Below are 22878 nucleotides of genomic sequence, written 5' to 3' on the forward strand. Positions count from 1 at the left end.
ACCACTTCGCCCCATCAGGGTGGCCATCATCAAAAAGACAAGTGTTGGTGACGCCGTGGAGAAACTGGAACCTTGTGTGCGCCTGGTGGGAGTGCAAAGGGTGCAGCACTGTGAACTGTGCAGCTGGTCCTCAAAAAACTGAACACAGAATGACCATATGATCCAGCAATTCCACTCTCGAGTCTACGCCCCAAAGAACTGAAAGCCGGGACTTGAATAGATCCTTGCTCCCCCATGTCCACAGCAGCATTATTCACAAAAGCCACAAGGTGGAAGCAACCCCAGCATCCACTGACAGATGAATGGGCAGGCAAAGTGTAGTCTATGCATACAATGGAATATTACACAGCCTTAAAAAGGAAGGAGATTCTGACACGTGCTCCAAATACAATTTTATGTCACGTGTAGTTTACCAAAAAAATTCAGGCCACAGGCAAATCTATGTCCTTACAAAGACCCCCTGTGAACACGTCAGCAAGGAAGTGACAGGTGCTGGGTCTCAGCTGCGTGGTCATCACCCCCACCCTGGAACCCTGGGCTGCTCCAGACACAGCTGCATCACCGCCTCGCAGGGCAGATGCGGCTGCACACAAGAATCACCAGAGGAGACCTGAAAAATCCCGACGCCCAGGCAGCATCTCCGACAATTAAAACGGAACCGCGAGGGGAGGGACCCGGGCATCGGCATTTTTGAAGCTTCCCAAGTGATTCCAGTGTACTGGCAAGGTTGACAAGCAGTGGACCCAAGGAGGAGCCCAGCAGGGAGGGGATGGGGGGCCCCACCTGGACAGGTGCCACACATCAGGGATGCCACGGGACCCCAGGACCACCAAACGTACGCCGGGCTCAGCCAGGGCTCACGTGCCGACTTTGACGGGCTGGCACAGGCTGCCTGCAGTGCTGTGTTGCAAAGAAGAGTGACTCTAGGTGTGGCAGGAGAGGGATGCTGTGACCGTGGGCATGGGGCAGGCAGGAGGCAGCCCTCCCTGATGGGAGAGTTACCCGAAAGCCTTCACGACCCTCCTTCTCTCTGGACCTCACGATGCCATCAACCGAGCAGGGCCCAGATCGTGGTTGTCATTTCACACAAGGATTCAGAGAAGGGAAGCCCCAGTTAGCAGCGGTGTGGCTAAGACTGGAAGCCAGACCTTCTGACTCCAGGTTCACACCTCCCACCACACCCATGGCCCCCTCCAGCCCTGTCCGTGGTCCTGATGGGAAGGGTTCTGCCGTCAGTCTCTTACATGATAGTATAATGGATCCGACCATCCTCTGCAGGATGGAGGACTGGCTGTGGATCTGGAGGCAAAGGAAGGGCAGGGCTGGAGCCCTTTCCCAGCTCCTCAAATCCCCACCTCATCGGCCAGTGGTCAGAGCACCCCGGCCACAAGTTACCCACGATCCCCAGTCCCCCTGAGCCCTGGCTCTGTCAGTCCCTCCCACCTTGGAAAGTCCACACCAAGACTCCCAGGTCTGTGGGCCAAGGCAGAGCATGAGTGCCTGTGCCAAGGACAAGAACAAAAACGCCAGGCAGCTTCTGCATGGGCTAGAAGACCCTGTCTTCCAGGGGGATCTACTTCCTTGTGTCCTATCGCTAACTCAGTCCCTACAATCCTCCTCACCCCAGGAAAGCTCTCTCCAAGGCCCAGAGTCATGATGCCCCTGGGCCTTCCACACATTGTTTCTTCTGCTTGAAAATCCCTTTCTCTCTTCTCTCAAACTGGCAAACTCCTATTCAGCCTTCAGAACCCATGGCAAAAGTCCCCTCTCCTGAAAAGCCCTTCCTTGATCGCTACCCTCACACTCCCATCCAGACTGGGTCATAAACTGCCTTCTCTCCCCTCTAGGCCACCGCACAAGTCATTTGCTTGGACTCTCCTTCCCTCTTTCTCTTCCTGGAGCACTCCTGGGCAGAGAGACGGACTCTTTCCTCTGGACTCCCACAACTGCCCGTGCAACCCCTATCATAGCACATACAATATGTATTTGGGAGTTTCTGGGTCTGCTTCCACGCCTAGACTGCAAACCAGGGGACTGGCCCTGATTCATCTTCACCTTCCTGGTACCAGTGATACCAGCCTACAGCAAGGTTGACATGAGGGAAGCCGTGTCGTAACTTAGAATAACCTCTGACCAACCCGCCCACATAGTGCATGTTTTAACTTGCACGTAGCCTAAGTGACTTTTATAACCACCCTCTGGGAAATACGCACGTTCTGTAGGTACCTCCCTGTAGAGATAAATATTAGCTCTGTTCTTTTGACTTTCTCAGGAATACGCCGACCTCCTCGAAGAAACACATCTATGCTGACATCCATCACCAATGACACCTGAAAGGCCTGGGGTGGGGCCTCCAGTCCCTGACGCCAGATGGTCAACAATCCCAACCCCTTCCTTTATAGCCCGCTGGCCCTACATAACTGCTTAAACCTTGTGCTTGAGTAAGATGGTCTTCGGGACATGACTCCACCATCTTCCGATTTCGCTGGCTAATGGAATAAACCCCTTTCTCCACCACCAACTCGTCTTGCAATTGATTTGGCTTCAGGGTTGGGGCGAGCAGAACGAGCCCTCGCTCAGTTACACCGATGCAGAGCCGTGCACCCAACAGGTAAGGCCCGGCCAATAACGGAACACTCGATCCTCGGAGCACTGCTTAAGTCGTTCAGACTCAAGATAACAAGTTAGGCACAGTTAGAATTTTTGGAACGGACAGACTCCTGAGACATGGGTTAATCCGGCCAGAACAAGCGGCTTGCCCAAGGCCACACCATCCTAGGGGTGGGGCCAGTTTGCCGACTGGGACAAGCAGAAGGAATGAAAAGAAGCACCAGAGGAGAGACGGGGAGAGAAGGGCAGGAAATAGTATTTTTTTCTTTCTATTTCTGTGTTGTTTGACTGGCTACCATGTCCATTTACTCCTTTAGGAATCTTTTAAAAAAAAATAATAAAACGAAAACGTTTTAAATATGGAAATCAATGTTGGAGACCAGACGTTCTCGAACCGGCCACATCCTAGTTGGGAGCAGGGAGCGGCCAGTGCCAAAGAGAGTCCTGGAAACCACCCAAATGCCCATCCGGGGCAGAATGGAAATAAACGGGGGATATTCACACAACGGGACACCAGACGGCGATGAGAATGAGCAAACGACTGCTTGCAGAAAGACGGACGCATCTCAGATACGACGCCGAATGGCAGTATCCACTCCTGGATCCTATATATATAAACTTCAAGAACTGGCACCAGGGGCGTTTGAGGATAAAAGCCAGGGTGGTGGCCACCCTTGGCAGTGACTGGAGGGGGCATGAAGGGGTTTCCGGCAACCAACAGCGTCGAGCATCTTGATCCGGGTGCTGGTTCCACAGGTTGCTCACCTGGAGTCGTGATAGGGAGGCACGCTTTCCCGTACGTTACACTCCACTGAAGGGTTTAAAGATGGACAGGCTGCTGCTGGGCTAGATCTGAAGAAGGAGCACTTTCGAAACCACCGCCCTGGGGTCTCTACAGGCAGCCGGGGGCAGCATTTCTGCCCCAGGGCAGGGCTTAAGCTTGCTGACCTGCCTGTCCCTCCCTGACCCCATCACCTGGGCCCCATCCCTGCTGGTCTCCCCTCCTGCGTCCTCTCCAGGCCCAGCCTCAGAGCTGCAATTTCCCCCTCTCCTTCTGGCCCCGGGCCTGCCTGGGGTCCGTCATAGCCCCTGGAGAAAAGCCGGCCTCCCTCCCAAATGAGCCCGGGCCCAGGAGAACGGCTGTGGCTGCCCCCTCCAGGCTGGGCCCGTGCCTGGTGGCGGTGGCCTGAATCCCCAGCGCTGAGGACTAAAGAGATTTGTCCAGGAGACAAAGGGGGTCTGTCCGTCTGTCCCACAGAGGCTCCAAGCTGGCCCCGGGCCCTCAGAGCCTCTCCCCTTCTCCAGCTCAGCCCCGGCTACTCTTTGTGTCCATTCATGAATTCATGGCTCCTCCTGCATGGCAGACAGCATCTTGGCTCAGCCTTTGGGAAACAGAGTGGGGAAAAAACAGTCCTTGGGCTGGCGCCACGTCGGAATGGAATGGCTGCGAGATCAAAATCCCCGGGGGGAGAGAGCCGGGGACAGGAAGGGGAAACTGAGGGAGGGGTGGGAGGGGCCGAGGCTGGACCGGGTGCTAGGTGCAAGGAAATCCCACATGGTCTGTAGGAGAACACAGGTCTCAGCCAGGCTGCACATGGCATTCCACATGAACGGCGCCCCCTGGAGGTGTGCAGCTGATGGTACTGACCCCGAGGACCTGGGTCAGACCACAGCCCTGCACCCTCCCCATGCCTCCCTGGGGAATCTCTTCTCCTCTGGGACAATGAGAGTCCACATCTCTAAAGCAGGGCCACCCCCTCCTCCCGGCCTCACAGGAAGCTCCCGCAAGATAACAGTGAGATGCTGCCATGGAAACCCAGACTCCTGAACCAGTAACCCCTGGGGTGAGGCCCCCACCTCTGCAATTTTTATAACAAGGGGCAGATGCAAGCCCGAATGGTCGGCCCACTGCCCTCGATGCTGTGGGTGCCCAGCTGCTCCTCGGCATTTGGACCCCGCAGCCGCACGCCCCAGGCCTGAGCGCTCTAGCTGCAGAAGCAAGGTGGGGCCTTCGCCCTGCGGCTGCAAGCGCCCGAGAGTTAGTGCCGGAGGATGCAGCCTCGACAGCGACTCACGGGGAGCTGAGGAAGACTCCAGCCCACCCCAGCCCTCTGCCCTCGGTGGGAAGAATTCCGAGCCATCTTCCAAGCAGAATTAGGCTCCGGGTGCCCACGGTGCCAACTTGCTTCTTCATAAACCCTTCAGGGGGGCTGCGTGCCCCTCCCTGTTCTCACTCCCCCATTCTCCCATTGATGAACCTTGGGGTCACCTCCCAAACACGCTGCTTGCCCTTGAATCCTAGTCTCGGGGTCTGCTTCTGGGGAAACCCAAACTAAGGCAGATTCTCAGGAGCCAAGAGCAGGATCTGTTGATATGGGGCAAGCAGGCAATATTGCTTCTGAATTACTCCAGTCCCACGTGAGGATGCTGCCGACTCCAGGGGCTTGTTGGCACGGCACTTCACAGTTGGAAGCTCCTTCACTCCCCCTGGCTCCACGGGCGGGGCCGGGGTGCGGTAGCCAGCCGAGGGTGGGACCCACATTTGTTTTCTTCCCAATGCCTCTGGAAGGGACAGGCCACGGCCCCGCCTGCCCTCGCTCTCCTAACACAGCGCCCTGTGGCCTCCCTGCCATGTCTCAGTCCCCACGTTTCTCCTCTCCCTGAGGACACGATGGGGTTACCATCCAGAACATTTCCCGTGAGCTCACAGAACCACCACCATCCTCCTCACAGCGAAGGCACCGGAACACACCTTCTAAGAGGTGAGTCCCAAACGGGAATCCACTGGGAGGAACTTGGTGAAGAAATTCAGCAACATCCCCCATCCACCCCCAACGGGACCTTTAGCCCTGGGCTCGCCTGGAGGGAGCATAAGCAGCTCTAACTCCAGAGATGTAGGGGCTGCCTTCCACAGCCATCCTCCTGCCAGAACCCTGGGGCATCCTGCAGCGGCCGATCCTTCCACGAGAAATAGTGTTCTCACTGCTCAGACAGGTCCCTGTGAAAGGAGTGGCCGCTCCGGGACCCGTGGAACATGGCAGGGGCCTTAGAGTGGCCCACTCCCACCAACACAGGGCCACATGCCCTGGCATAGCCTACTGCCACAGACCATAGCCGATGGCCCAGGGTCCAGGGTACCATGTCGGGGCAGGGTGGAGCCGTGGAAATTCCAAAGCAGGGGGCCCTGGGATATGCTGAAGCTGGTTTTCAGCCCAGCTCCATCCCCTGTGATCAGGATTCAGGCATCCATTCCTAAACAAGGCAGCTCCTACTGGGAGAAAGAGATGCTCCCAGAGACCTACGGGTTTCTGAGGCAAAATGCACACACATGCATGCATGCACACAAACACACACATTGTGCACGCAACCCCGGGGGCTCATGGAGCCCAAAACACCATCCACACATCCTAAGAATATTGACACTACAAGCAGACCGATCCGTTCGTTCCCCCCGGGGCCTTTCTTTGGAAGCCACGAACCTTCTCTTTTGTCTTGGATAGTAACGTGGATCCACCCACTGGGTGCGCTGTGTGCAGAGAGGTTCAGGAGTGAGAGTCTTCATCAGAGAGGATCCTGGAAACCACACAACTACAGCCGCTAAGGAAGTCATTGATTCAGACAACGATAACCAACGAAGCAAGGACCATCGGCAAGAGGTTGCTAAGCAACGGCATCTTCAACCCGAGGAGCTGAGCTCCCCAAGATTACCCCGGAGGCCCCAAGATCGATCTCAGCATCACCAGAAACGGGACAGTCAGGCGTCTGGTGCCTCCTGGAGAGACACAATGCGAAGCTTCTTGCCTTTCTTCCCAAGGACGTCGTCGATCCCAAATCGAATCGAGGCTCTACAGCTGTGCTAGCTCAGGGGGCAGCCGCTGGCCACATTCGGCTGAGCCAATGTAAATCCACTAATACTTAATAAAATTTGCAGCCCAGTTCCTCAGTGGCACCAGCCACATCTCAAGTGCTCGGGGTCAGGAACGGTTGCCAACGCCGTCAGGTGTGATAGGGAGCTTGCGGTTATGGAAGACTGCTGAGAGATGGGGACTGAATGATATCATCCAAAATTTGCCTTCAAAGACTTCCCCAGAGAAAAAGCAAGGAGGCGAAGCGAGTACTTACGGCAAAACGTTCGTAACTGTCAAATTTAGGCTATAAGTGTCAGGGGTTCATTATATCGTCCTCTCTACTTTTTGAATGCAAGTTCATAGGATGGAATGGAATATTTACATAATCTTGAAATACCCCCTCCCTGTGCCCCCCCCCAAATGCTATTAATTACCAAACGAAACAGTCAGGTTATGGAGAGAAACTTGCCAACCAAGGGATCAAGGTTAACGTCACACTGAAAGGACAGACCGAAGCTATGAACCCCGGGTTGGGAGGCACTGAGAAGGACCAGCATCACTTCTGCCAAAAACGCAGAGCCTCAGTCTGATCAGGAGAACAGGTCAAGGACCCCAAATGGAGCCAGAGTCCACAGAACCCCCGGGCTGGATGCTGCAGACGCAAAGGTCTCCAAGACAGAGGAAGGCTAGAGGTGAGTTCTGGGTGAGAGGAAGCTACCCAGACGACGCGATCAGGATCCCAAACCAGATCCGGGATCGGAGGGAACCACGGGAAAGCGGGAACTGGGACAGCAATGGGGCGATGGGTAGAATCTACATGTGGACGCTATCGAACAACATTGTGTCAATGCTAAACTTTTTTTTTCTGTTTCTTCTCACATTTAATAAATGACCTGCATATGTTACCATTTTCAGCCAGGTTTTCTTAAAGGAACTTTTTAAATTGTGGTGAAATACTCATAGTGTAAAATTTATCCTTTTCATCATCTTTAAGGGCACAGTTCAGCGCAGTGCGTACATTCCCATTGCTGTGCAACCATCCCCACCATCCAACTCCAGAACTTTCTCCTCTGCCCAAGCTGACACTCTGTCCCCATTAACACGGACTCCTCATCCCCCTCCCAGCCCCTGGTGACCTCCGTTCCACTTTCTGTCTCTATGAATTTGACTCCTCCAGAGACCTCAGATAAGTGGAATCATACGTGACTTGTCCTTTTGTTGATTAGCTTATTAGCACGATGCAGTAATAGCATTTTGTGCATCAGCATAACGTTCTCAAGGTTCATCCATGTCACAGCATGCGTCAGAATGTCATTCTGTTTGAAGGCTAAATTTCCTTTCTTCAATCTCATTCCGTAAGAGCGTCCTGGTTCTGCAGAAACACGCACGGAGGTTTTGGTGCATGCAACCTCCCGCAGTCAGGGAATGAGAGAAGCAGACCTCCCCACGCAGCTCCCGCGCCTCCAGCCCGTTCCCCTGTGCCTCTGCATCCCAGAAAGCCCCCACTTGTTTACTGCTGTGATGGTCTCTGAAAGAGGCCCTCCCATGAGTTCCTCTTCTTCTGGAACCCATGCCACCCTCAGCGGAAGAGCCTCAATGGCGTCCCGGGGCCCACAGGAGAAAGGCCAGCTGCTGGGTGTACCCCGGGGTCCTTGGGGGCCAGACCCAGCATCCTCCCCACTGCCCAGTCTGAGCCCCAGCCTTGCCAACTCCTCCCTGGGCATCCCTGCGCTTCCCCCTCCATGCCTCTCTCACGCTCTGCCCTCTTCCAGGAATTCCCCGCCCCCCCTCACCCCCCCCACCTCACCCCCCCCCCACCTCCCCACACCCGCCAGCCTCCCTGCTGAACTCCTATTCATCCTGAAGGACCCACCCAAATGCCTCAAGCTCTCCGCAGCTTCTCCTGTCCAATGGCGGGTAGTGGTGGGGTTTGTCCATCCAGCATCTGTCCTCTCTCAATCTCATAACAGCAACCACTTTTGGTTTCGGCCACCCCTTCTCTCCTCCCCCTCCATCGAGTTCAAGTGGAGCATCCCAAGCCATGCCTGACTCCCAAACTCCAAGCTCCAAAGGAAGAGCTGTGATCTAGACCTGGTGGAGTCCTTCCCCGACCCTGGTGACAGACTCGAGGATGGACGTGTAATCCAAGCCAGGACAAGGAAGCTCGATTCCAGGAGAGTGGTGATTCTGTGGGGAAAAAGAAACTCTCCATCCACAAGGGCTGTGAGCAGTCCAGAGAATGGAGCCACCTGGGGAAACAGCACACAGGTGGAGAGAGATGGGCTGGGTTCTCCTTGAGACCCTGGATCCTGTTGTACCTGAACCCACATACTTTTCATTTCTGAGTACCAACAACATTTTTCCTTTCCTTTTTTCCCTTCCTCTCCTCCTCCTCCTCCTTCTTTCTCTCCTTCCTCCTCCCTCCCATTCTTTGCTTCCTTCCCTCTCATTCTCTTTGTTTTTTGCTTTAAGCCAGTTCAGATTGAAGCTTCTGTTACTTATAACCGGAAGTCCCAAATTCACCCTCAAGACCCCCTCGCCTAGGCACTCAAGCATAAAGCATACCTACATTTGCAGCATATTCATTCATATCTCAATTATGCATTTGTTCACAGGGTATGATTAGCAGACTCAGTCCTCCCCTAGACTATGAGCTTCTGGAAAGGAGGAGGCAAGTTCTGCAGAGGATTCATTTTTTTTTCCAAAGCTTTTTTTTTTTTCATTAAGATTATGATAGTTTACAACCTTGTGAAATTTCAGTTGTACGTTATTGTTAGTCATGTTGTGGGTACACCACTTCACCCTTTGTGCCCTCCCCTGACCTACCCTTTCCCCTGGCAACCACCGATCACTTCTCCTTGTCTATATGTTAACTTCCACCTATGAGTGGAGTCATACAGAGTTCGTCTTTCTCTGTCTGGCTTATTTCGCTTAACATAATACCCTCAAGGTCCATCCATGTTGTTGTGAATGGGACGATCTTGTCCTTTTTTATGGCTGAGTAGTATTCCATTGTGTATATATACCACATCTTCTTTATCCAATCATCATTTGATGGGCACTTAGGTTGGTTCCACATCTTGGCTATTGTAAATAATGCTGCAATGAACATAGGGGTGCATGGGACTTTTGGAATTGCTGATTTCAGGTTCTTAGGATAGATACCCAGTAACGGGATGGCTGGATCATAAGGTATTTCTATTTTTAACTTTTTGAGAAATCTCCATACCGTTTCCATAGTGGCTGCACCAGTTTGCCTTCCCACCAACAGTGTATGAGCGTTCCTTTTTCTCCACAACCTCTCCAACATTTGTCACTCTTGGTTTTGAATATTTTTGCCATTCTAATGGGTGTAAGGTGATATCTTAGTGTAGTTTTGATTTGCATTTCCCTGATGATTAGTGATGATGAGCATCTTTCCATAGGATTCATTTTTGCACTCAGCCCCTGCCTCTCAACAAGGTGTCTGAATGAATCAATGGACCAGCTAACCAACTCTGGGCGCCCAACCAGTGGACAAACATGGAATGCCCACCACATGCCAGACCACGTTACCCCCCAGGGGACGCACGGTTCGAACAGCCCCCAGCCCACCCCCGCTCCAAGCAGCTTGCTGTCTGGCTGGGGAACAGTGAGCAAAGACGGGGGACCTGCCATACCCTCTCCTGCTCGAGTCCTGGGACTTGGGAGAAACGTGAAAGGGTGGGCTGCGTCTGGATGAATCTAAAGGTGCGTTTCTGCACTGCTGCGGGAGTGGGGTTTCTGGACCACTCTCACTTCCTGTATCTCCCCGCAAATCTGTCAGCCTAGGTTCTCAGTCGAGGAGGAGAGCACCAAGCTGAGGCCGGCCAGTGCTGAAAGGACAGCTCCTTCGACACCCAGCAGGGCAGCAGGTGCCCCAACCCTGCGCTGCATCAGCCCCTCATTTAGTTGGCACCCACTGTATGCCAGTTTACATGCATCTCCTCACCTCATCCTCCAAACAGTCCTATGGGGAGCATCTCTACCCCTGTTTCACCCATCCCTGCACCGCACACTCTCACCTGGCCACATCCCCACCAAAATTCTATTATCTCGTCACCTGTCTGTCGTCTGCTTCTCACACTAGAGTGCAAGCTCCAGGAAGGCAGCCCTGTGTCCCCAGCACCTGGGCCAGTGCCTTGCATGTCATAGGCACTGGGGCAATTGTGGCCTGAATTAATGAACAAATGGAAGACAGATTTCTATGTGGGGGCAGCCAAGTGTCCACAGTGAGGGTGGTCAGTGTTTTCTCGGTTGTCTTCAGTCTGATCAAACGACACACCCGGCACAGCCCTAACCTGCCTCCCCTCCATTTCCCGCCCCACCGCCAACTACAGACTCCGAGCGAAGCAGCAACTATCACAACACGAGCCGAGAGTCCCAGGGCCCCTCATCCCTCCGAGCCCTCTCTTGGCAACTAGTGTTCCTGCCATCGGGTTGGTGGCAGAGTCGCGGGAGATCCAGACAAGCCCAGCCCTGACCCCTCATGACCTTGGTGATTCTTCCAGCTGGACATTTTGAGAGGAGGGGAATCCTCACCGTCTGGAGGAAGAAGACAGCTCAGCATCTTAGGTCTGGCGTTCGTGATCTTGCAGGTCAGTTTCCCTGAACAGTGGGACCTGAGGGCCTAAGTGCTTATCCCCAAGACAAGTCTTTCTCTCAGTGAATCCTAAGGACAGTGGGTCCCCAATGACCCTGCTTCATTCAGAGTGATTCACTGTCCATTCTGTGACCACCCAGCCCCTCTGTGGGCCAAAGGGACACATCCCACACTCTGGCAAGTGCATGTACCTGGTCCATCCCTCATGGAGTGATGGAGGACCTGAGTCCCAGGGAAACTAAGTAACCAGCTCAAGGGCACCAGTAGGTGAGCAATAGGACCGAGATGGACAATGCACTGTTGGAGCGCTTACTCTGCGCCAGGCTCCGGGACAAGCACTTGCCATGCTTGAGCATCTAGTCCTCCAAACAACTCTACAATGAGAGTCTATTATTTTGTCCATTTTACAGATGAGGAAACTGAGGCTCAGAGACTCAATCCACCCAGTGAGATTAGTAGGTTAGTAATATTATTACTTCCATTTCTTCAGAAGAGGAAACCAAGGCACAGAGAGGTCATACAGCATGCCTAAGATCACACAGCCAATAAGTGGGGAGGGAAGGGTCTGAGGCAAACCCAAGTGGTCTGACACCACAAGCCACACATGATGCCATTCTAATTCCCAGTCCCCAAGTATTTACTATGTGCTGTCCACTCTCAGGTCACATGGAGAAGACACACTTGCCCTCTCCACTGCCGCCAGGTGCGTGGGAGGCACAGCCAAGGGAGCAATTAGAATAGGATTCAATGAGATGGAGATGCCAAGCAACAGAGAAGAAGGAAGTGAAGCCACGAGAAAGCAGAGACTATGAGGCGGCTGCAGGCAGGAGGCAGGGAAAAGCACAGAGACGAGAGTGAAGAAGGCAGACGGTGGAAGCGGAGAATGGGGTCCACGCCGGAGAGTCACATAAACAGGAAGAGCCACCAGCTCTCCAGGTCCCATGGGGCCCTACACGCACTAAACCCCAGAACGAGTTCACGTGTCCTCCAATTTAAGGAGCGACCTCACTGAGTCATGTGAGCACCCATCCACACTCGCACCTCCTGTGAGCTAAGCCGTCACCCTGTGGTCAACTCCGGTCGCCCTCCTGCTCATCCGGCTAAAGGTGGCCGGCCCCCCAGGGAGGGGGCTGCAGAGGTCTGAGCCTCAGCCTGGGAGCTCTGGCAGCTTGGGGATCAGCCAGATCGGGGACAAGATGGCCGGAGAAGGGCTGGTTCCTTGCAGAGAGGAACTGGCAAGAACTCAGACTTGAGGTCAGAAAGACCTGAGTTTCGAGCCGGGTGTCCCTCTCATCTGCTGGCCGAGCAGCCCCCCATCAGCCTCATCCGTCACATGAGGGGAAAACACGAATAACGTCCAGTTCCAGGTTTCAGAGGCACCGGCAAACTGCCCGAGAATTCCCAAAAGAAGCACACGGCAGCCGAGGGACGCCGTGCAATGTTAATAAGTTCCCATTACTCCTGAACTCGAAGCCCCCAAATTCTTCACATGGGCAGCCAGGTGAAGGCGAACTCTAGGCGACAGCGGTTTCATTTTCATAAAATAAGGTTCAATTACAGTTTCAAAAACTCAAATAAAATATTTCAGCTTTACCGAAATACTTTCTGACTTTAAATTTTATACTTATTAATCTTAACTTGCATTTTGCCTTTTGAATTTAATAGAAAATTTTGGATATTTTGGAATAAAAATCACTTAAATTTTTTTAAGGTTTTGCATTTGCTTTAATTTACATGTCTGGAGTTTGTTGTTTTTTTTTAAATTACATTTTTCATTTTAATCCTTTAGACCAGTGCTCCCCAAGAGAAATTTCTGCAATGATGGAAATGCTGTCTGTCTGTGTTGTCCCGTTCGGTGGCACTGGCCATCTGTGGCTACTGAGCTCTTGAAATGTGGCTAGTGAGACTGAGGAACTAGCTTTCCAATTTTATTTAATTTTAATGAATTTAGATTTACTTTTAAATAGCCACAGGGGGCTAATGCTACAGCCCCAGACAGCACACTTTTAGTTTATTACTGTTAATAGAACACAAATTTAAGCAAAAATCTTGAATATGAATAACACAATTCATGATTTTACTGCAATGAAGTCAAGCAAAAAATCAACCATATGACATACACAATAACGAACAAATTACGCGTTGCTTTATTTTATTTCTCCTCCAAGCATCGCTGGCCCGGTACCAAAGGCCAAGACACCTTGAAGATGTCTAAACTCAGCCGTCTTTGAGACTGGCCAGGCTTCAGTCACACAATGGCCACCGTCTAAGAGAGTGTCGAATTTTGTCACCATACAAGTATATTTGTCGAGAAGGAGGACAGCCCATTTCGTCGAAACACTTGTTAGCTTGATCTTTAACTTTAAACATTCAGACATACGGTATGTGGCCCTCCGCAGGACACTCGCTCCCGCCCTACAAGGGTTTGGGGCGGGCCTGTCAGTGAATGAAGGAGGGAGGCCGAGGCACAGACGGGCCTTCTGAGAGCCCCGCCAGGCCCTGCGAGGGTGTGGGCAGCGGGGAGGACCCGGCATTTGAGTCCCTGTGTCCGGTGATGAGCAGGCGCTCGCAGGACATCCGGTGCGGGAGGCTCACTCTGCAACTGTTGATAATTAGGATCACGAGGATGATCCCCATGGTTGCTCGGGAGGCAGCAAAGCAAAGAAGAAGGCAGACAAACCCAGGCGTGAGTCCCACCATTTGCTCGATGACCTCGGGCAAACCAAACAGAGATAAAAACCGTACTCGCTCACAGGACTGCTACGAATTGGATGAAATGAGGCCTGGCCCACGGGCTCATCTCCCCCTGCTCCGTGAAGCCAGGGGCCGGCCTGCCCTTTGGCGGCCCAGACAGACAGAAGCACCGGTGCGGCCCTCGCCCCCCAACCCCTCCTCCATCTACGCAGAGACTTCCGAAGGCAGAGGAAGCCTTGCCCAGATGAAAGCATCTCTCTGACAGCCAGTGGGGACTAAGAAACTCGCTTTTTACCAACTGCCTCAAATTCTCTCAGGAAAGAGACAGATTAAATGACAGCAATAACCGTGACATAAATAACCACCATGGAGCACCAGCTGTTTACCTAGATGCTTCACATATGTTATCTCAATCACTTAAGAACATTCACGAGGCGGGGGCCGGCCCAGTGGTGCAGTGGTTAAGTGCGCGCGATCTGCTTTGGTGGCCTGGGGGTCGCCGGTTCGGATCCCAGGTGCGGACATGGCACCACTGGGCGAGTCATGCTGTGGTAGGCGCCCCATGTATAAAGTAGAGGAAGATGGGCATGAATGTTAGCTCAGGGCCAGTCTTCCTCAGCAAAAAAAAAAAAAAAAATGAGGAGGATTGGCAGCAGATGTTAGCTCAGGGCTAATCTTCCTCAAATAAAATAAAAATAAAAATAAAAAAGGACATTCACGAAACCCGTGACCTTCAGAATTTCAGAGTCCTAGCGAGAGTAGGACTGGTTCTGAGTGGTTTGGAAGGGACCTAAACCCACAGAAGGGCCTAGCAGGGCCACCACGTGCTCTACCAACCCCATCCACCAGCCTCATTTACAAGGAGGAAAGCAAGGCTCAGGGAATAAGGTGCTTGCCCGAGAGAAGCCAGCAACGAGGAGGACTCAATCAAAGCACGAGCGCCAAGCTCCTGCCACCTCCCAAGGAAGCCACGGAGGCACAAGCTGGGCTCCGACCTTTGTGTGGCCTTAGGAGCAACTCTAAGCCCCAGGGCAAGAACTGCGCTGTGGGAGCCACTCCCAGTGGGGACCCCTTGACCTGGTCACTGCAAAGTGGGCGGTCAGTGAGCATCACATGGACCTTGTGACCCACAGGATTTGGCCAACGCCCAGAACAGACAATGGGTCAGGTAGGTATCGCACAGAGAACTCTCCTGAACACTGCTGCAGAGATGTCCCTGAGAGCGTTAGTTACAGAAACGGAATCTGGGAAACAGCCTAAGTGTCCAAAAGTGGGAAATACTAAAATAAAGCAGAGAATGACGATGAGATGGAACGTTAGGCACACGTTAAACGGAGGTTGCAAGTAGTTTTGGAAGACGAAGGAAATAGGATTACAGCAGGTCACATTTTAAAAATCAGGATAAGACGCTAGCTATGGAGTATCCACAGAAAAAAGACTGGAAGGAAACAAACCCACATGTTTAAGAGCGATGATCTCGAGACAGTGGGATGAAAGGCGACTGCTGCTTTCATTTTTATACCCACTTCCCACGATTTGAAAAACAGTCTTAAGGAGTACCTGCTACACTTACGACCGTAACGCTGTTTCACAATGACCGCCGTTGAAAGTCACCTTGCACGAAGCAAGAGAGGGGACCAATGTCTTCAGAGATTAATTCGCTTGTCCAAAGTCACACAGCCAATATTCATTCAACAGATTTGGGCTGGTACCCACTCAGATGCCAGGTGCCATTCTGGCCCGGAGGAGACAGCAGTGGACACAGACGGAGAGCTGGACTACATTTCCCAGCCTCCCTAGCGGCAAGGTGTAGTCACGTGGGTCGCCCCTAGGGAACGTGAGCTCTCTTCTGGAACACTTAGAATTCAGCGTGTTTTTCTTCCCAAGGCAAGAATTAGGACATTGCCAGGACCAGAAGCAGCCTGTGCATCCTTCTTGCCCTCCCTTAAAGGTAACTACTCACCTGATTTTTGCAATAACCACTTTCTGGCTTTTTATATACCTTTCTGTGCATTCCTAAATGACACAGTTGGTGTGCCTGGTTTTGAGTGTCCCGTGATGGGATGGGATTCATACCTTCTTCTGTGCTTTGCTCTACTCCACCTGTCTCAGATTTATCCAGAGTGTTCCCCGGAACTGGAGTTCATTTTCACGGGGGGGACTATTCCCCTGGATGAACACACACCATTCTGCCAATGATGGACGTCACCTTGGCTTGAAGTCTTGCTTACCACGAACAATGCTGCTGAGAAGATTCCTGTCCCCTGGCGCACGTCCCCTGGCACACACATGCACAACTTGAGGGGAGACGCCCAGAAGAGAACGGCCCAGTCTTAGGACGTGCACGTGGCCAAGTTTACATGAAAATTCCTGTTTTCCAAAGCAGTTGCCACAGTACTATCAGACTTCTCATAAGTGAATATAAGAACAGTGTCTCATCATGAATTTATTTTGCATTTCCTAGACCCCCAATGAGAGTGAGCTGTTTGTCTCACGCTTTCTGCTCATTTGTGCTCTTCATCTGCGAAATGACTGTCTTTCTACATATCCTCTTGGGTTATTTGTCTTTTTCTTGCTGTGGCTCTTTATATATTCTGGACATTCATTACTTCTTGGCTAAATGTGTTGCAGGTACATCCTTCCAAGTTTGGGGCTTGTCTTCTGCTTTCTTCCCAGCAATTTTTGATGACTACATATTCTTAATTTTTAATGTAGTCTAGTTTATCCAACTTTTCTTTTATGGTTTGTACTTTTTTATGCCTTCAGAAAACCTTTACCTAATGCAAAGCCCTAAATATATTATTTCATATTTTCTAAAAGTTTTCAATTTTTTAAAAAATTTCACTTTTAAACCTTTAATCCAGCTAGAGATGCTTTTTCTGTATGGTGTGAGGTAGGGTTCCAGTTTCACTGTTTCCTTGTGGATAACCAATTGTCTCAGCGTCATTTACTCAGTAACCATCCTTGCTTGGTGGATCAGAAATGCCACTTTTGTCAAAAATCAAATGTCTTTGCGTGAAGCTGTTTCTGGCCTCTCTATTCTGTTCCATTGGTCAAGTTGCTTAGCCCTGCACCAACACTACACTGTCTCTAATTCCTGTATGATAAGTATGCTTCTTGATGAAGGCAAACCATTCAAGGACTCTAGTTTAGAATTTAAAGATCAGCTGGTCCAACCATCCAGTGAGAAACAGAGGCTCAGAGAGAGAAAGCATCTTTTGCAGTGACACACAGCATAAGTAGGAACACCGTTAAGAACTGAATGTTTGCGTTCTCCCCACCAAAAAAATTCATATGTTGAAATGGAATCCCCAGCGCGACGGCATTTGGAGGCAGGGCCTTTGGGACGTGACTAGGTCACGAGGGTGGAGCCCTCATAAACGGGATTGGCGCCTTTCTAAGAAGAGGCCAGAGAGCTAGCTGCTTCTCTTTGTGCCGAGTGAGAATAAACAAGACGTGTGCAGTCTGCAGTCCGGAAGAGGGCCCCCACCAGGACTCGATTGGGCTGCACCCTCATCTCAGACCTCCAGCCTCCAGAACCATGAAAAATAAATTTCTGTCGTTTACAAGACACTCAGTCTACAGTACTTTGATACAGCAACCCGAACGGATTAAGACAAACACCCATCTCTCGCCCTGGAGGATATCCTTATGCCGTTCAGTATGGCGGCCACAGGCCACAGGTGGCTACTGAGCACCTGAAATACGGCTAGTCCCGACCGTGACGGGCAGTAAGGATAAATATACACCCGATTTCAAAGATCTGCGGTGAAAAGAATAATGTAACGGATCTCATGAATAATTTGTTTATATTGATTACACGTGGGAGTGATAACGCTTTGGCTGTAAAGGGCTAACAAAAACATATTCAAAATTAATTCCATCTGTTTCTTTTTACCTTTTCATGACGACGAGATGGCATTTTAGCCGCACATTAAACTGAACGGCTGCTAGAAAATTTAAAACGACATCTGAGGCTTGCATGACCTTTTTAGGGAATGGCACTGGTTTATACTATTCAGTTCACTCAATCGAGAAGCCCTTATTAAGAACCTACTTCAGGGACTGCATGGTGGTAAGGGGCGAGCACTGAGGAAGGAAACAGGTATAGCTCTAATCGATGCCCTCTGTTTCCTTAACCGACCCATCACCCATAGAAGCTGTATCAGCCCAAGAATGAAAGCAGCAGCCCACGGACCAGCCCCCGGCCTCGCTGAGGAGCCCTATTCCAGGTACAGAGCGGGCAGCACCGGCGTCCAAACCTAGAGATCATTTAGACCAATCCTCCTGTCTTTACAGATCAACCAGCTGAGGTCCAGAGAGGCTGAGACACCTACCCAAGATCACACAGCAGCGGCAGGACAGGCGAAGACCCACGGCAGAGGCTTCAGAACGCCCTCCCAGCACATCTGCATCTGTAGCCTTGAGCTCTGGGCTTCCCCTCCCCATCAAGCAAACACGCCACCAACTTGCAGCTCACACCAGCGCCCGGGACCCCTGAGAACAAACCTCTGGAAGTCGGAGCACCGACAGTGGAGAAGATTCCGCAAACTTAACGCTCCCAGCCCCTCCCACCTCCGGCCAAGAGAAAATCCTCAAGAACTCCTCTTCAAGTCCTTCCCCCGCAGCCCCATTCCTGGTGGGCCTCCCCAGCTTTGTGACAATCACAAGGTCCCCAGAAGGAAAGGAGGGTGAGACTGATGGGGAGGGGCCCAGGCCTGCCTCCCCGCCCGCCCTGCCCCCACGTCATGCTCAGCCCTCGCCCGCGTCTGCCGTCAGGCTGTGCTCAGTTTGACCTGAACTTGTAGACACTTCATGGGACCAGCGACCCTCAACAATCCCCCAGTGACACGGAGCCACGGGGCTGAGGATATCAAAAATGATGCCAACCGGGTTCAAACTCACCACCTGCCCACTCCACCCGGGGAGGCGGGAGCCCTGAGGGGGAGGGTAAGAGGGGAGCAGGGCAGGCTGAGTGCCCTCTCCGTGAACCTGGTGCAGGGGCAGGACTCCCAGAACAGCCGGTGCTCCCCCAAAAAGTCCCCTGGATGCTGATGGGCAACTTCAGGAAAGCGTTTTCATGCCAGCTTTCAGGCAACCCACCCCCCAACATCTTAGAGAAATTTAATAATTGTAACCTCCCTCCCCGCCCCAGCCCGTAAATTGGGAATCAAAGCGACAGGAGCATGTCTTCTGTTCAGCAATCCCGTGGGAGTATCTGTCATCACCATTGTAGGACAACAAACAGGCTCGGGGGGACCACGGACCTCATGCTTTGAAAAGGCCAAGATGTAAAGGCAGCCCTTCCTGGGACCTGAGCCTCAGTTTCCCCACCTGAAAAGAGCACTTATCCATTCCTCCTGCTTGCTATGGGGGTGGTCAGGGGTGTTGCAAGGGGGACAGGGGTGGTCAGAGGGGGACAGGATGCTGGGGGTGTGGGGGAGGGGGCAGAAGTGGCACAAGGGGACAGGGGTGGTGGGGGTCTGGGGTCCTGAGGGGGACAGTGGTGGTTGGGGGACAGGGGTGGCGTCGGGACAGGGGTGGCGCAGGGGGGAACAGAGGTGGTGCGCGCCAACCCCTTCTATCATCAACTAAAGCGCCGGGCAGACCTTGAGCGATTACTCTCCTCCGGGCCCATGCAAAGCGCTTTTCAGAGGCATCTCACTTAATCCTCGCGGGGCCCCGGGCATGGGGCTCTCATCACCCCCAGTTTAGCAGCCCTGGAAACTGAGGTTCAGAGAGGCGGAGCGGCTCCCCTCGGAGGGGCCCCGCTAAGAGAGGTGGCGCTGGGCACCGCGCTGCTCCGGGTCCAGGGCGCAAAGCCGCGCGCGGAGATTCTTGCAGAGACCCCCAAATTCTTCCAACCCCTCCTGGCTTCTTCGGGCCGGGGTTGGGGTCCATTTGTCGCCTGGCATTCTCCAGGTGGTGGGGGCAGCGAGAGAGCCGCAGCCGCCCCCGCCCCGCGCCCCGCTCACCTCGCGTACTTGGTCTTCTGGAAATCCAGCAGCCGGGGAGCGAACATCGCGGCCGTTCCATCAGCGTCCGGCCGGCCGGGCCGAGCCGCCGCCGCCAAATCCCGAGCAGATGGGCGGGCGCGCGCCGGGGGGCCTCCGGGCCAATCGCCTTCGGCCCCGAGGCCCCAGCCCCCTCCCACCTCCCCGTGGGGGCGGCCCCTCCTGCCCCGGCTGGGCTGGTGGCGGGGGGCGATGGGGGAGCAATGGGGGGACTAGGGGGGCTTCCGAATGCGGCCCCTTCTTTCTCTCCGCGTGTCCCCGCTGCCCGCAGTTTGGAGAGCGAGAAGATGCCCTGGGCTGGACGGAGCCCCGCTGTCCCCCGGCCCGGGCTGAGCTGCACGGGGAGCCGCCACCGCCCGCGCCCCGCCGTGCAGCCCCCCGCGTGGCCAGCCCCACCGCGTACTTGTAGCTCGCGCTCCCCCCCACTGCCTCGGTGTGCCTGCGAGACGCGACGGCGCCAGGGAGCCCCTGGGACTCTGAGGACCCTCATGACCCCGAGTCAGGGGCGCACGCATTTGGTCGCCGAATTCCAGCGTACCCAGAGTCTGCCCACTTCCCTTTGCTGCTTCTACGAAGTCCAGCTTTCTCTTTTAGGAGACCTCGGCCCGGTTATGGGCTCTGGGAAACCCCTACTGGAAGGGGTGACACTCTTGGGGGCGCCTGGAGGCAGACCAGCCTTCAAAGTGGAAGGACACCCCCCCAAATTGAAGAGCAGGCCCCTTCTTCCCAGCGCACACGTCCCCCTCCTCCCCACCTCTCTGTCACAAGCCCAGCTCCCTGCTCCTTTTTATAACCAGCTTTGTTTGAGATCCTGCTACACTTTAAGAAAATAATCCTACCCACGCCCTCTGCCCCAAAGTAGCTAGAACAAGACAAAGAAGGAAGACAAAGGGACTCCAGTGAACTCATTTCTGCTCTCCAGACGCTGGGACGCTGTGGGCACACACACTTGTTATAGGTTGAGGACCAGAGGGTTGCTGGTCCATGTGGTCAGAGGCCACCGCAGGGCTCCCAGTGGGGAGAGAGTGTGGCTAGCCGGAGGGAGGGCTGGAGGCCAGGACTAGAGAAGGGATCCAGGGACGTTTTCAGGTGAAACCCGCCAGATGCTGTTGATGGATTAGAAGTGGGGGAACAGAGGAGTCAGGGCGACTGCTGGGTTTCTGGCTGGCCCTGCTGGGTGGGTATTGGTGCCACTTGAGAGGTGTGGTAGGGGTTGGGGGGATGGCCAGAGGGGGACCAGCAGGGTGATGAGAGAAGATCAGAGTTTGGGCCAGGTGACCTTGAGGTCAAGGTTGGCGTGAGTGGAAGGCCCAGGGGATAGTCTGTTGTGGGCCAGAGGGTCTGGCAGGGCAGGAAGCCCACCCAGCGAGGAGGGGTGGGAGGGCTGAGCCGCAAGCTTCCCTTTGAGCCATGAGTTTCAAATGGCCCATCTGGACTTACTAGAAGTGCGACTTCCAAAATCATAGCCACCAGCCTCACGCGACCATTTACTTCCTCATTACGTAAAATGAAATGAAAGTTAAAACGCAGCTCCTGGGTCACGCGGGCCACATTCCAAGTGCTCAACAGCCACGTGTGGCCAGTGGCTACTGTATCGGACCATTTCCAGCACCGCAGAAGGTTCTGCGGGACAGCGCCGTCCCAGGAGATGTTGGAGTCCACCAAGGGGTGAGCAGCATTGAAAAAGAAAATGACACAGAGACGACCTGCAGGGCGGCGTACGCAGCAAGTCACGTTCAGGAGACTTTTGCTGCCGTGGTTTGTGTACGTTTGTGTCCTGGTTGGGATGGAAGATGTATTTCTTACTGAGAGTCATGGCGAAGAAGGGACGAGGCTCACAGCTGTACTGACAGCGCCTCATGTCGCTCGTTTGGAGGAGGGATAGGGAGGCTGAGAGGGACGGGGGGACCCTCCCAAGGTCACACAGCCTGAGAGGCGGAACCTGCCCTGGAATCCGGCTCTCCAGGCTCTGAGCTCATTGCTCCCATTCCAAGGGTTTCTCAGACCTTCAGGAGCCGGAAGTCAAACCGTCAAACGAAGCGGGTAAGGCCATGCCCTGCATTTCATGCCTTCTTCCCTGACCTTGCCCTCCACCACCATTGCTCTGAATCCCGCCCTGTGCCTCACTGTCTCCAGGTGCCAGCGACACCTTCTCATTGTCCTCTACCTCCCTTCCCAAAAAGGTCCCTGCTGGCTTTGCAGAGGCGAAAGCCCCCAGGGGCCGGAGTCCCCTGTGACCCCGCCTTCCTGGGGAGTCCAGGCCCAGCTCAGGGCGTCCACTGCTGACCACGGCTCCCCAGAGGCTGGGGGAGCCATGGGTTTGGGACTGGACGTCCCCAGGCTCCTGGCCCACTGGTCTTCTCCGGGCCCCACCTGCTGGTGACCTTCAGGCGGGTTTTGGCAGTGGGCTCAGCAGGGCCCCAGAGGAGACCCCAAAAGGAAATATAAGCCTAAAAATGGATTTTCTTTTTCTCCAAGAGCAAAAGAAGTTGAATAAGAAATAAGTTACTATTTTTACCGTCGGGATCGGTTGTTATGGCAACCGGGGACCTGACTCCCGCGCCGGAGTCCGGGTTGGGCTGCTGTGTGTGAGGGAGGAGACGAGGCGGGCACCAGGGGCCGCAGCTGCTGGGGGACAAGCGTCAGGCTCCCGCCCAGGGGTCTTCATGAGCCCTGAGTCTGCCCCCCATTCGGAAGTCCACCTCTGTCACCACTGACCCAGCTCGCTGTGGTGGATGGTCCCTGACAACCTCTCCTTTTGGTGCAAGCCCATCTCCCACCAGCTCTGAGGTCTCTGGCTCGGCCCAGGCTTGTCACCAAAGCCTGTCCTCCACCACTCCTGGGAGTGGAGAGTGTGCCCTCGTCTCCAGGTGGAACTGTGGCCCTGCCACAGTGACCGCTCACAGGCAGAGAAGTACATCACCTCCTCACCCCTCTGGGCCAAACCCCACCTCACCATCTTCCCTCCCTCTCTGCCACTCCTCCTCTGGTCCCCTCCCTTGACGGTGGCACCAGCACCACCCGCTGGGCCAGGCTGGCTGGTGGTTGAAAGCTGTGAAGATGGCCTTCCCGGGACTTGAAGCCTCCCCCA

The 22878-nt window shown here is 53.8% G+C and overlaps 1 protein-coding gene across 5 annotated transcripts in view; it reads right to left on the reverse strand.

The window, feature by feature from the left end:
• Positions 1-19887, reverse strand: part of MMD2 (monocyte to macrophage differentiation associated 2) — a 56180-nt gene extending 36293 nt beyond the window's left edge. For 4 of the 5 annotated variants that reach the window (XM_014729814.3, XM_070230694.1, XM_070230695.1 and 1 more), the window contains exon 1: positions 19749-19887. In XM_014729814.3, coding sequence (XP_014585300.1) covers positions 19749-19795 — 47 coding nt within the window. In that variant the 5' untranslated portion in view covers positions 19796-19887. Of the gene's footprint in view, positions 1-18282; positions 18420-19748 lie in introns of those variants that run through there. The other variant, XM_070230693.1, reaches the window with a different exon arrangement.
• Between the last annotated feature and the right edge of the window lie 2991 nt (positions 19888-22878).

The sequence above is a fragment of the Equus caballus genome, chromosome 13, assembly GCF_041296265.1.
Source record: "Equus caballus isolate H_3958 breed thoroughbred chromosome 13, TB-T2T, whole genome shotgun sequence".
Classification (NCBI taxonomy): Eukaryota; Metazoa; Chordata; class Mammalia; order Perissodactyla; family Equidae; genus Equus; species Equus caballus.